The 14,502-nt window shown below is 38.4% G+C and overlaps 1 protein-coding gene across 2 annotated transcripts in view; it reads left to right on the top strand.

Annotated features, from left to right (window-relative positions):
• Positions 1 to 14,502, top strand: part of STAT4 (signal transducer and activator of transcription 4) — a 105,147-nt gene that overhangs the window by 76,270 nt on the left and 14,375 nt on the right. The window contains exons 11-15 of one of the 2 annotated variants that reach the window (XM_036254678.1): positions 199 to 258; positions 558 to 575; positions 662 to 755; positions 2,580 to 2,624; positions 12,973 to 13,056. In XM_036254678.1, coding sequence (XP_036110571.1) covers positions 199 to 258; positions 558 to 575; positions 662 to 755; positions 2,580 to 2,624; positions 12,973 to 13,056 — 301 coding nt within the window. The remainder of the gene's footprint in view (positions 1 to 198; positions 259 to 557; positions 576 to 661; positions 756 to 2,579; positions 2,625 to 12,972; positions 13,057 to 14,502) is intronic. The other variant, XM_036254679.1, reaches the window with a different exon arrangement.

Here is a 14,502-nt window from a genome sequence, read left to right on the forward strand (position 1 = left end):
ATGATGTGGCTGATGTCCGTATTAGTAACCTGGCAAACTAAAGAGGAATTGGACATTTTTAAAACACTAACATATAACTGGAGATAATGTAATTTGTTTATATGTATATGCTATAAATATATTCAAACCTCTAAATATAAAAAGGCTTTTAGAACTTTTCATTTTTATCTTTGATTTGTTGTTTATGTGTCTTTCCAGGCTACTAATAAAATTGCCAGAACTAAACTATCAGGTAAAGGTGAAAGCATCAATTGACAAGTAAGTATCCAGTTTCATTTTGAAACATGAAAATATAAGACTTTTAAAAAAGAACTCTCCTTATTTTATACAATAATTTCAAACTTTTACATTTATTTCTCTAATATTACATATAAATGTGCTTCAAATATTTGACTTTGAAGTTCAAACATTTAACAGAACTCCAATGAAGACATATTTTTAAAATTTTGCTATAAAGACTTGAAATGAAGGTTTGTGGACTATCCTCTAAACTATTATAAAAAGTTTTACTAGGTCTATTAAATAGCTTATTTTAAATAATCTTCTTGGTTTTACAGGAATGTTTCAACTCTAAGGTAAGACCTTTACTTTGGAACTTTTTGCTGTTCTCATAAATATATTTTACCTGAGACCATATAAATAGCTAAGATTTCTTCTCTAGTAATCGAAGATTTGTCCTTTGTGGAACTCATGTCAAAGCCATGTCCATTGAAGAATCTTCCAATGGGAGTCTCTCTGTGGAATTTCGACATTTGGTGAGTAGATGTTTATAAATTATATAAGGTTTACTTTTTCAAATCAGACTCATCTTTACTAATAGGCCTTATAACTCAATGTATGTTGTTCTTTTGTGAGATTAAGGGACATATTGAGAAATAACAACATACTATCATTGAAGAATTGAAAATGGTAGCAAGAACACTGAAGCGAAGCTCAGGTCTGAGTTCTTAACAATGGTCAAGTAGTACCTAAATATATATATTTAATTGGTCCATAGATTTTGCCGATAGTGACAGAAGTAATCCATCCTGTAATTGATAGGCATTCCTGGGTTCATTTTTTAAATCTCCCAAAGAAATGATATCAAGAAACAACAAGTCTGGCTAAAGACATGTTCAGTTTAGAATTAGCTAGCGGGGGAATAGGATGCTCCTGGGTATGACAATTGTACACAGTTTGTCTTGGCATGTCTAGAAAGCTTCTGACCCAACCTCATCCTGTTGCTTCTTGTTTTTACCACTTCCTCTTAACCTAGAGTTCTCTTCTTGCTTTCTTTCTAATTCTTTGCATAGTTCTTGGATTCCCAAAGACCCTACTGCTTATCTCATCAGAAACATGTTACTCATCTGGTTTGTTAACATTTAGGAAATATCTCACCTAAATGTTGGGACACCTTTGAATCAACCTCAGAAGGTCTATTTTCTAAAAGATACAACATGTACATTAACAGAAAAGTATCTGCATACAGAAATTTATGCTGGTTTTGTTTTTGTTTGGTCTTTAGCATTGAGGAATACATTTCTTTTTAACTGAACTCTTACCATGTGAAACTGCTAAATAAAATGTAATGAGGAGTCACATATTATACATCCTTATAACAAGCACTTTTTTTTTGCTTAGGTTTAATTTTTGTCCTCAAAGAATTTATAATAATGGGCAATGTTTTCTAATAAACTAGTAAAGCAGAAAGAAGCCCTTAACTTAGACATGTCTGTCTCCCAGAAAAAGTCACGTGGAAAAGGAAGGACAAGGAACATACTAAAAAGTGGTTAGGTCTTTTATTTCAGCACATGTAATATATAAAATAACAAAACCTTAGTTCTTACACTGCCCTTCTGGTTGCAAAGCATTTTCATATATATTATTTTTTGTACAATAACTTTAATCACTTTTAATACAAAAGTCAATGTTGAAAATCAGAGAGGCAAAATTTTTTAATTAAAAGTCACCTGTAATCCCACCAACTTGAGGTAACACTATTTACATCCTTATTTTTGTTTTCATTCTTTTTTCATAAATATGTATATTTAAAGTCAAATGAGATTGTACACACTATACAACTTGTTTTCTGTCTTTTTAAATAAGTAATCCATATCATGAATCTTTTGTGTCAGTAAGTCTCCTTTTCCTCTAACATTATCTATGCTTACTGTACCGGATGGCACCCTGCCCCATTATTTATATCCTAGCCCTCTGTGTTAGACTGGGTTTCACAGGGACTGGGAATCTTCATGGCTTAGTTCAGATGATACTTTCCAGGTACAAAGGAGTGTTGAATAAATTTTAAAACATCTCAGCATGATTTCCTCTTTTCAAAATGTTGGCTGAAGAACAGTCTTAATGGTATACCAGCTTTCTCACTTAACTCAGTGAAAGTTTCTAAACGGGCACCCTAGGCGGTGAAACAGGAAGCTCCTTCCTATTGGATGTGGGCTTCTCTGCCAGGTTTCCATGAGTCAGAAGATACCTGGGTTACTGTCAAAATTGTGACCAAGAAAATGACTGCAATAGGTACACCCAACTTGATATTTAGCTGATCATGCTTCTCCATGTAAACGCTGCTGTTTTCTTTTACAAAGCAACCGAAGGAAATGAAGTCCAGTGCTGGAAGCAAAGGAAATGAGGTAGGAAATGTTTTCTCCTAGAGAGTTTTTCTAGGAAATAATTCTACAACATCTGAAAAAATCTCAAACTGCCCTTTATATTTTTTATATAAAGTCAAATTTATATTTCTCTGATTACAAATGTAAAGCCTGATAATCGCAGACAGTATAAGAAATTTTGTTTTAAAAAGAAGGAAATTACGTATAATAATGCCCTCCTAAGAAAATGACTATTAACATTTTGGTTCACATCATTCTAGACTTTATATATATATATATATATATATATATATATATATATATATACACACACACACACACACACACACACACACATTGCTTCATAACCTGCTTTTTTTCCACCTAGCAATATAAGGTGAACAGCTTTCCATAACCTTAAATACTCTCAGAGAATATGATTTAAAGTGGTTGTATTGCATTTTGCAGGTGTTCCATACTTTCTTCAGTCACTCCATTATTATAAACTATCTTAAAATCACTCATTTTTCACAAATAAGAGTAAGTCTTAAACATCATAACACATTATGTGAAAACCACAGGTGAAAAACAGTTCTATTATTTCATGGTATCAATTACTTTGTTCTTATGGTTTAGGTTTGCATTTCACTGAGTGAATTGATTAAAAGAACAAATGGATGCAGTCCAAGTATTTGCATTTGAGTCAGTAAATGACAGAGTGGTCGAATCTTGGACTGGAAGTCCACTGGAAGTGGTCTTGGAGATCAATTTAGTCTGCCTAGATACTAGGGCGTATGTCTGTACCCTACATATTTAGAATTAGAAAAACTGGGTTTGAGTCATTCTAACAGTGACTGAAAATGCAATCCTTGGCAAATGACCTGTTGGAGATTAACTGCATTTTTTCCTCTGAGAGATCGGGGTAGTACAGCCCAGTGCTGTCCGCTCAGAGAAGCCATGTATGTAAGACCACCTACACAGTGCAGTCCTAAAGCAGGGAGGCTGATTTCTGGCGTGATTGGTGTGTGGCTCCTATCACCTGGCTTTATTTTTTTTTATCCTCACCCGAGGACATTCTTTTTCCATTTTTTGTTCAGATAGAGTGGGAAGGAGAGAGAGAGAGAGAGAAAGAGAGAGAGAGAGAGAGAGAGAGAGAGAGAGAGAGAGAGAGAAACATCAATGTGAAAGGGACACATCGAGTGGCTGCCACCCACACAACCCAACCAGGGCCGGGGACAAACTGCAACCCAGGCATGTGCCCCTAGCGGGAACCAAACCCGGGTCTCTCTGGATAGCAGGCCAACGCTCTAACCGTTGAGCCAAACCAGCCAGGGCTATCACCTGGCTTTATACCTCACAGCTCTTAGGATAAATCTTTTTGAATTATTGGGAAGAAAAAAGCACTTTACAAATCCAGTATTCAACTACAATCAATCTAACCCACCCCACAAAACTACAAAGATCAGTCACAACAGGTTTAATGCTCCACATTTTTCCTTCCAAGAATCTCCAGTCTCTTAATCTTGTCTTAAAAATCATTTGGCAAATATCACAGCCCCATCAAAGAGGAGCTAAGCCTTCCTCCCAGCCAGGGTAGAACCTTGACTTAGGGCAGAACTACAAATACCTAGATATCACTAAGCAGAGCGTTTGAGTTTAAGAATATTCCAGTAAACCAAAGAAGTGGGAGGTATTTTTCCTACCTTATAGAAATCCATAAAGGTTTTCCAAACTTTCTTACTGAAACATTAGCACATTATAAATAAAAGCCCAGTTCACTCATCTCAGCGGAAGTTTGGCTGGATTTGTAAATGACATTTCATGCTACATGACATCCCTGAATAGTATTGACTAAGTCTGAATAGACTAAGGACAATGCTTCTGGAAATAATCTAAATAGCTCAACTCTCTGGTACATTGTAATCTTTATGAATGTAAAATCAAGATCTTGGATTTTCCGAGAGGCAGAAATCTAAGTAAATCATTTTCTACTATGGAAAAACCAACCAGTCTTATTAACACTGTCTACTTATATTAATTTGAATCAACTTCCTTTTATTTTCCAATTAATAACAAAATTATAAAGGACATATCGGAAGGCTTTCATTTTGTCGTTTTTTCCCCAAACTAGTCAGCTCAGGATACTTTTATTTTAAGCTATTCTTTGAGCTCCCCCTGTTGACAGAATTTTAATATGACTCCTAGGTACATTTAAAATAAGCCATAGGGGGAAAATAAAATAAAATAAGCCATAGACATGAACATTGTTTTATGTGCTATGGGAATAATTGAAGTCACAAAATATACAAAAGTAGGCTCAGAAAGATAAGCCAATGAATTGGGGGCTTAGCCAGGTAGCAGAGGTAACCAAAGGAGAGGCATGATGTCATGATGCCAGGGACTGAAGCAACCAACATTCCAGAAAAACAGGAAGCTAGGTATTATAACCTCATTTTAAATTTCAGATAGTATCTGTTGTTTATCTGTGAGCTGTTGTTTACCTGCATCAGGAGTTCACGGCCAGATAAGAATTTACTCAATAAATCCTCCGGTGGCATTTACTATATACCGTGCACTGTCTGAGAGCTTCACTGACATTGATTTATGTAATTCTTGCGACACTGCCATGAAGGTACACTATTAGTGTGGTACTTTAGTTAGGGAAATTGGGACACAAAGCGGTTGGGTCAAAAATCAAACTGTGGCTCCCACGTCCACACTCTTGGCGGTGAAGCCATGTTCCTCTGGGTCATAAAACCTTCCCTGGGAGAAGCTGTGCTGGTTGGCACTCCTCTTTGAGCCCCGCCCACCCCTTTACCTCATCACCCCCCTCCATTCACTGCGATTCCTAGGAGGGACATCTTTGCAGGGATGCGGGCAGCATCTCGCCCTTTCCTCTCTGCTCCAGCTGCGGCTGCTATTGAATCCACCCACTCAGAAATCACATAGCTACCCTGCACCAGAGTCCTTACAAAGTTCAGAAGGAAGTTAAAATAATGCTTCCTCCGAAAATGTTGTTGATATCTCCCTTACCTCCTTCGGGCATCAGTGGGTAGAGCTCCCCTCTCATAGGTCGCTGACCTTGCACAAGCCACTTAGCCTCACTAACTTCCACTTTCCTTATCTATAAAACGGGGATGGTGTTAACCTGTTCTTCACAGCATTGTTGGGAGGACCAAATGAGGTGCTGTGTGAGAGTCAACTGTGATATGCTGTGCAGGTGTCTGTTATGGCTCCTCCTGATCAGCCCTCCAGGCTGCCCTCTCTGTAAAGAGCAAGTGTTTTACACAGGTGGGGAAACTCTCCAAAGAAGGCATATCCGACCCAGGATAAATTGCTGACCCTTATCCTTCTCTACCCATCTGCCAAGGTGCTTGGCAAGAGACATTCCCTTTCAAAGGTCCCTGAGCACATCCCTCTTATGGCTCCAGGTCCCTGAGACCTCAGAGTGCCATGTGCATCTGCCCCTTTTATGGGATCACATGTCTCAGGTTTCTACCACCACCTCACTGGCTCCCACCCCCATTTTCTCTCCTCTCTCTCTCTCTCTCTCTCTCTCTCTCTCTCTCTCACACACACACACACACACACACACACGCACGCAAATAAAATTAACTTTGGGGTCCCTCAGTTCTGCTTTTCTGCTTCTGTGGTTGTGAGAACTTGGATTGGATACTTATTAAATGATCAAGAACATACCAGGATGTCATGAGTGATAGTTTCCCTAAGGTTGCCATTCTAACTCCCTTCGAACCGCAGTGCCCCATGGCTGTTTGACTCTGAGGTTATCCAAGAAAAGTGACCCGTCAGGATGTGCTGGGGCTCCTGGCTGTTGAATTAGGTGAAGGGAGGAAGTTGCACTAGACCCATACTGTTCCCAGAAGACCCCGAAAGACCAGGTGGCTTTGGGAGCCACCTCTGGATAAGTGGTTGGTGAAAGGTGGAGCTCAGGACCCCCACCCCTGTTTCAATCAAGATAGCTCTATTTTATGTGTTCTACAGATTGGAATCCAGGTGGGAATGCATCCATATTCTTTTAAGAATATGTTCCAAGGTTAAAAAAATTTGAAAATCATTGGACTAGACAGTCTCTAAAGCTCCTTTGACTAAAAGGCTATAACTGTAAAAGTAGGTGGGGTGTTTACACTTAAAAAAAATAAATTTAATTTTAAGAATTTGCTTTGGAATTTCACAACACTCCTTAAGGAATCTGTGGACACACTGCTACAAAATCAAGGTCAGCAATTACTACCTCTTTCTTCTACCTTCGTTCTTTCCTTAGAAGAGTCACCATAAAGAAACAATTCCATGGCCTAGCAAGTGGCCAGGCTTTGAGGGCATCACTCTGTCTCTGTAAAATAAACATTCCCAGGGAGCAAGGTTTCCTGAAGGTCCGAATCTGGAGGGAGCCAGCTAGAGAGTGATGGTTGAAATGTGGCAACTGAACAGGGAAGCTGGAATTGCAGCCTCTTGAGTTTGCTCTTTGTCAGCAGGCTTTAACTGATAAATGACAGTTTTAGCCCCAGACTGAGGTGTTAGGTAATTTTGTTTATGTGGTGGAAAGTCATGAAGCACAAAGAAGCTATTAGTAAAGCCTGGATGACTTGGGTGTCATTTAACAAAATAGCCAAACAGATGTTCTCTCAAGGCTCAGTGTTCTCAAACACAGAAACACTGCTCACACTCCAACTAGCCCAGCATGTCACAGGAAGTTGATTTCCTTCTGAACTAATTTAAGTAGTTGCAATGCTTTTATAAGAGAGATATCGGTACAAGAATAACACTAACAATATGGACTTTTTATGCAATACTTTCCATACAATCCCCTTATTTTACGGGCTGAGAATTAGTTGTCGTTTTATATTCATTTCCTGTGATCCTGTGATTGAGGTCTAGCTCTCATGTGATTGTATCATTATTTCCCCCTCTTATAATTGTTCCCCAGTGTCTAACCCAGTGACTAGCCCAAGTTAGGTACTTAGTGAATATTCATCAGGCTAATGGAATATTGTAATTGTGGTCTATTCCATATAGTTTTCCATGTGCAACATTATGATAGATTATGGCTTGTTAATAGATGAGCTAGAAACTTAGATGAAAAGCATCCTTTTTCCAGTCATATTTATTTAGCAGAGATTTTCTTTCAAACCAAAAGCCATAACCATTTGTTAAGATATTCTAGGATTTCAGGTTGTACTATTAAGCACTGAGCAGAGGAAACAAAAAGATAATATGGTGGCATCTATACCTGCCTTTCATTAGGTTGTGTATTTTTTTTCCAGGTGGAGTCCTGTATAATATTCAATGTCATATAAGTATCATAAATATAGATATTTAAAATCCATAATCATCTCATATGATTAGAATGGCTTTTAATTCAGACATTAATGGTGCATCTTACCTATGACATTTCCCTAACCTGTAAGGAATGAATCCTGGGAATGTGAAATTAAATAGTGTCCCTGGCTTGGCCTACACTGATACAGTAATATAGGCTATAAGTGATGGCTATGCAGGCGTTGCAAATTAATGATGCTTCCTTTGGTCAGAGTTGCTTTTCTCCAGTCATGTGTGTTGGAAGTCAGCTTTCTTGATGGATTTTGTTCTAAATGTGCCTCACAATTTCATTAGGGATTTTAAGTAAACATTAGATATTAATTTGAATTACTGAGGAAACCTCTCACCATCCACATTCCAGTTCAGCAACATAATACCTAAAGCACGAAGTCACTTTCCAAAGTCAATGGCCAACCCTGAGTGTCACTGCTCTGGCTGCGGAGCCCCGGTGTTTCACACTTCGGATGGGTGCCGTAGCTCAAACATCAGAGGAAATTATCCAGAATGAATGATCATGTCATATGTACAGTTGATCATATAAATTGAACTGTAGAAGCTAGAATCAGGTAGGGATGAGACCTTAAATTCAAAACAGCTCCCTTTGGCTGTCTTCCAGCTACACCTCTCTACAGAGAAAGACGTTCTGTGGGTTCAAGGCTATGTGCTCACCCAGAATCTAGGACCAGAATTCCCAGCCTGAAAGATCTCAAGCCTTTCCAGGGCCTGTGAGGCTTATTTCCCCAAGCAGAGGTGTCACCATCAAAGCAAACAGAAGCCGTGAGGCCACAGTAGCCATGGGAGGCCCCTCACAGAGGTGGGAGAGAGTAGGGTGGGCAATGGTCTAGGGTGAACATGCTCTCCTCGGGCCACCATGTTTCAGTGCAGTGAGACTTTGAGAAGCTAAAACCTGGTCAGTTCGGTCATGTAAAAGCTTAGATGTCAAGGCAGGAGGCTGGCTATATTTTAACAGCTTATAATATAAACTGTTATATTTATATTTATAATATAAACATTATATTATATTTATATATGTTATATTATATTTATAATATAAACTGTTGATTTATCATGGTTGAATATTTAGACACATGGAATGTGAGTCTCCATCTGAGCCCTTGCCTCAGGCCTCTCAGCTGTCCTGCACAGGCTTGTATCATCCTGCCACTGAATTCGGTGAGAAGGTGAAAGACACAGCTGAACATGATACTGCAGATTTCGTAGGGCAGTGAGATTTCCTATTGTCTAAAAAATGTGGGTTTTTTCACTTTGTGCCTAAAACAAGCCAACTGCTTTCTCTCTTGCTAAACCAAAGAAACAGCCATTTATTGATTGCTTGAATGACTGATTGATTGATTGAAACATGGGGGTGAGGGGATGAGGGTGGGGGTCTGTTTGGTGTGTTGGAATGCACTGGGAGTAATTTTAGGGGTTGCCTAAGGGATTTTCAAGCAGAATTTTCATTAACATAAATTTCTACTAACCCAGTAAGAAGTAACCGTGGGCAGGCAATGTAAGGTATCACAGTGATCTAACCCAGGAAGGCGAGACTTTTTAATTCTCCACATCCTTCTCAGTAACAAAGCCTAAATTTAACAGTCATTGTCAATAATGTTTTCCTCATATAATTGTTAGTCATGTCATCATATTAGAACTATTTTTAATATTTGAAATTGAATCAAATTGATTCTGACTTGTTAGTGATGCATATTCAGTGTTAGATCTCCCTTTTTCCCAGAGCTGACTCTGCCTCTCCCAGCCCCACTCTGCCTTTTCAAGTCAAATAATTCCACTTCTGTTTAAATTTTCCCACAGGGCTGATTTTTAAAAACTGTTTAAGTTTTCTACACCATCTTCTGAATTTCACATCCCTTTTTTTTTTTTAATCCTCACCCAAAGACATTTTTCCATTTTTCGTTCAGATAGAGTGGGAGGGGGAGAGAGAGAGAGAGAAACATCAACGTGAAGGGACACATCGAGTGGCTGCCACCCGCACGACCCAACCAGGGCCGGGGACAAACTGCAACCGGGTACGCGCCCTTAGCGGGAACCGAACCCGGGCCTCTCTGGACCGCAGGCCGACGCTCTAACTGCTGAGCCAAACCGGCCAGGGCTTTCACATCCCTTTTGAGACTAAATACAGTGGGGGTACACCACATTGAGAATAATTTTCTCACAAATTCCACCTGGGGTTCATGCTGAGACTCCGACTCAATAGGCCTGGATGAGGTCAGAGACCCTGTTTTTCTAACAAGCTCTGATCCTGGGCATATAGCTGTAAAATTTCATCAGGGAAAAACAACAATTTCTGTCCCACTCCAAGCCCACTCTCCACAGAGGATCATTGTTTTGAGCTGTAAATATCATGCTAATATCATATAAATATTTCTTAATTTTGTATATTTAACTCCTGAATTCTTTCTATAAAAAATTAAGCTCTGGTTCTCTTATAACAGCTCCCCATACATATAAATTTCCTCCCATCTTCACAATATCATTATGTGACATATTTTGGCTTAGTCAAAATATTCAATGGTTACATTGTTATGATTATAAGAAATTATTAACAGCTGAGCCATATAACATAGTATGATTGTATTCCCATCCTGTACTACTTTTAGGTTTCTCTGCATTTATTAGTTGTCTCAATTTTTGGGGGGGATCAATTTATTTTATGTACTTGTCACTAATATATCCCCAGACTTTCCTTCAGAACTTGAAAATGCCATGCAATTTGGTCAAATAGGTCAATGTGAGTTTCTATCTTTTTCTTTTTTCTTGGCATCATCCATCTGGGACCCCTCCATCTGTTGCTCCAATCCGGGCCGACTGCCTTCTGGTCCTATTGCACCATTGTTTTTGTTTTTGTGTGTGTTTTTAAACTTCCTTTCACCGTCATCTTAGGGAGTGCATCTCCTACTTTATTATATATTGAGAAATTATTTTCCGAAGTGATTGTACTAACTCCCATCAGCAATGTATAAGAGTTACCACTGGGTTCTGCCTTTGATATTTCCTCTATTCCATTTTCTCTGTTCTCTTTCTAGAACACCTATTAGTTTTTGTTGAAATTGTTATATTGATTCTTTGTTATCTTTTCTATCCTGTGTTTTATTTATTCATTTTTTTGGTTTTGTTTTCTGGAATATTTCTTTCACCGTAGTTCCATTTCTTCTACTGACTTATCTATTTCTCTTATTATATTTTAATTATTCATTATTATTTTCTAAATGTTTTTTTCAAACACATCTTATTCTTGTTTCACTAATGTAATATATTTGTTACATCTATAAGGATATTAATAAAGTTTTTAAAACATCTTAAAACCTCTTTACAGTTGGTTAAAAACTCTCTAATAAACAGTATATGTATGTATATACAATACTTCCAGTACATTCAACACAAATATATACAGAAGTAGAGCAAGAAATACAATGAACCTTCATTTATACATCACCCAACGTCAATGGTGATTAACATTTTGCCTATACTTGTTTAAATTTCTCCACCATCTCAAAAAGATGAGTATCCAAGCAATGTCCACTCATTACAATTGGTTGATTTGCCTCATCCTCGTGCCATTTATTTGTTGAGCTGATGTATAAAACTGAGCTTGATTTGTTTTTTTAGTATAGTTTTTTTTTAAACTCTTCATTTGCTTTTTGCATTTTCTCTCCTTTTCTGAGTACTTTGTAGTTTACTTTTGTATCTGTATTTCATGTGAGGGCTTTGCGAAATGTTTGATGGTTATGGGCTTACTGTTTATGTTTAAGAGAAGCTCTGCGTGCATGGTGGAAACTGTAGACTTAAGGGTGATTATTAGGACCAGGCTATCTCCTTGGGGGATGCCCAAAGGCAGTATCTATAAGTTGTCTTCCTAGATCTAGTTCACTTCCCAATATCTTCCCTGAAATGTCAAACAGAGGAAGGGGCATGAGCTTTTCTGTACATGTTTACAGGGTCTTCCTCTCTTCAGCACAGCACCTCACCCCCTGCCTTCAGCTTGACCTTGTATCAAAATGCAGACAGCCTCTTGCCCTGGCCAGTTTGGCTCAGCGGTTAGAGCGTCGGCCTGCGGTCTGGAGAGACCCGGGTTCGGTTCCCGCTAAGGGCACGTACTTCAGTTGCAAGTTTGTCCCCGGCCCTGGTTGGTCATGCGGGTGGCAGCCACTCGATGTGTCCCTTCACGTCGATGTTTCTCTCTCTCTCCCTTTCTCTCTCTCCCTCCCACTCTATCTGTACAAAAAATGGAAAAATATCCTCGGGTGAGGATAAAAAAAAAAAAAAAATGCAGACAGCCTCTTTAGTTCCTCTGATTCATGGGCTCCAGAGTAAACCTCCTGCCCTCCATCAGGGCTGGAGAGGTGTGGGACCTCATTGCATGAACTGGGGCTCATAACTGCTCCTCCCGTTCAGCCCTTTTCACTCTCCAGCCTCTTAGGGGCTCAATGCTTCAGACCCCTGGTTCCGGCGTCCATGGCACCTTATTGCTACCCTCATTCCACACTTTCCTGCCTCTCGCTAGGAGATCTAGATCAGAGTTTTACTTTATTTGAAAGTAAACAAAACTCCAGCTGTTATGTTATTGAAGTTTGTAGAGGGAGCGAAGGATGTTATGTTTTCCACCTACCATGTTTAACCAGAAGGAAATTTTGCTTTCTTTTTAAACAAATTTATTATGACCCTGAGTTGCTTCTGTTCTATCTACACCTATATGGCTTGCTTTTACTAGCAGTTGATAAGTCAAAAGGACGAATTTCCAAAAGTTAAAAAATAACTATTTATCTGAATTTCAACTAATGAAAATATGTTAGAATTTTAAAAGTTAGAATTTATATTGTTTTGGAGAAATGAAATTATTCTGTTTGTAGAAATGAAGATTACTCAAATTCTATACTGTATACTAAATAACATAAAATCATAAGAAGAATTGTTCCATCCTAGGAAATGTTTGGGGGTATATACTCTAATAATTTATTGATTTTTATAGGAGCAGGCCTAATAATAGATAGCAAGTTTGCATTTATAAGATTAAAAACATGTCTTTCTCCCTTAGGGCTGTCACATGGTGACTGAAGAACTTCATTCCATAACCTTTGAAGCACAGATCTGTCTCTATGGCCTGACTATAGATTTGGAGGTAGGTGTTTCAAGAAACATCTACTATTTACCAATAACATTTTCAGGAATTGGTCAGCATTTGTAGATAAAGCCTCCCTATTCATTATATTTGTTTTAATTTAGAAAATCAGCATGTCAAATATTTACTAATTAGTCAACGTTTACTATTCTGGTTAAATGTGAATGATAAAAGCTAATGAGCATTATGAATTCAATATGCATGTATATTGAATAATCTGGTGGCAAGACTGTATGTTTGTTTTGTTTTCTGGGATTTCCTGAGTCATGGATACTCAGTCAAAAGCCTAAAGAGCCCGACCAGTGTGGCTCAGTGGTTGAATATTGACCCACGCACCAAGAGGTCACAGGTTCAATTCCCAGTCAGGACACATGCCAGGTTGTGGGCCAAATCCCCAGTGGGCGGTGTGCAGAAGGCAGCCAATCGATGTTCTCTCTCATCAATGTTTCTATCTCCCTTACTCTTTCTCTAAAATCGATAAAGGGGAAAAAAAAAGCCTAAAGAGAAATAAGTATTTTTGAATCATTTCATATAGTGATATATTTTCAAAAATTTAACTTATGCATAAAAATCCCTCAGAAAGATTTTTCTAATGTAATGGGTAAGGGTAAATAATAAGAGCATTAACAGTACATTGTTTTGATCCTCTTGCAACATTCATCATTGAACACAAAGAAGGACTTTGGGGAACTAGAACATGATTGACTCGGAGCTCCTTGAAGGCAGGACATCATGCCCACTTGTCACTCGATTGCCAGTGCCTAGCACAAGCCTGCCACATAGTAGTCGCTCAACATTTGTTGAGTAAATGAATGAATAAGCACAATTTCACATACTCTGAGTATGATCCTATTTGTGGGATGTATTATTTTAGAGTTCTACCTTTACTTTTTTATCTTTATATATATATATATATTTTTTTTTTTTTTTCCTTTTATTGATTTTAGAGAGAGAAAGGGAGAGGGAGAAAGAGATATAGAAACATCAATGAGAGAGAACATCGATTGGCCACCTCATGCATGCCCCCTACTGGGGATCGGGCCCACAACTTGGGCATGTGCCCTGATGGGGGAATCAAACCCGTGACCTCTTGGTGCATGGGTTGATGCTCAACCAGAGCCACACTGGCCAGGCTTTCTTTTTTATCTTAATGAACATAAACATGTTTATAAAATCTTTCATGGATTTCTTGCTCATTTGTTTTTTTTCTAAACTTGTTTCCATGTGCTATGAAGTTCCTCAATTGGTTATTTCACTGTCTACAGCTATCTAACCTCTGCTATTGGGGAGGGACTAATGAAGGTTGCTTAGTTTTCCAGACTAGTCTGTGAAAGTCTGTTTATTCCATGAAGTTGAAACTACAGTACCAAAAGTACTAAGTCAAATTCTGCACCACAGACCAGGCAGCTCTATCTCCCATAATACTTTGTATTCCAATATTGCATA

This window comes from Molossus molossus, unplaced genomic scaffold, assembly GCF_014108415.1.
Source record: "Molossus molossus isolate mMolMol1 unplaced genomic scaffold, mMolMol1.p scaffold_m16_p_11, whole genome shotgun sequence".
NCBI classification, from domain to species: Eukaryota; Metazoa; Chordata; class Mammalia; order Chiroptera; family Molossidae; genus Molossus; species Molossus molossus.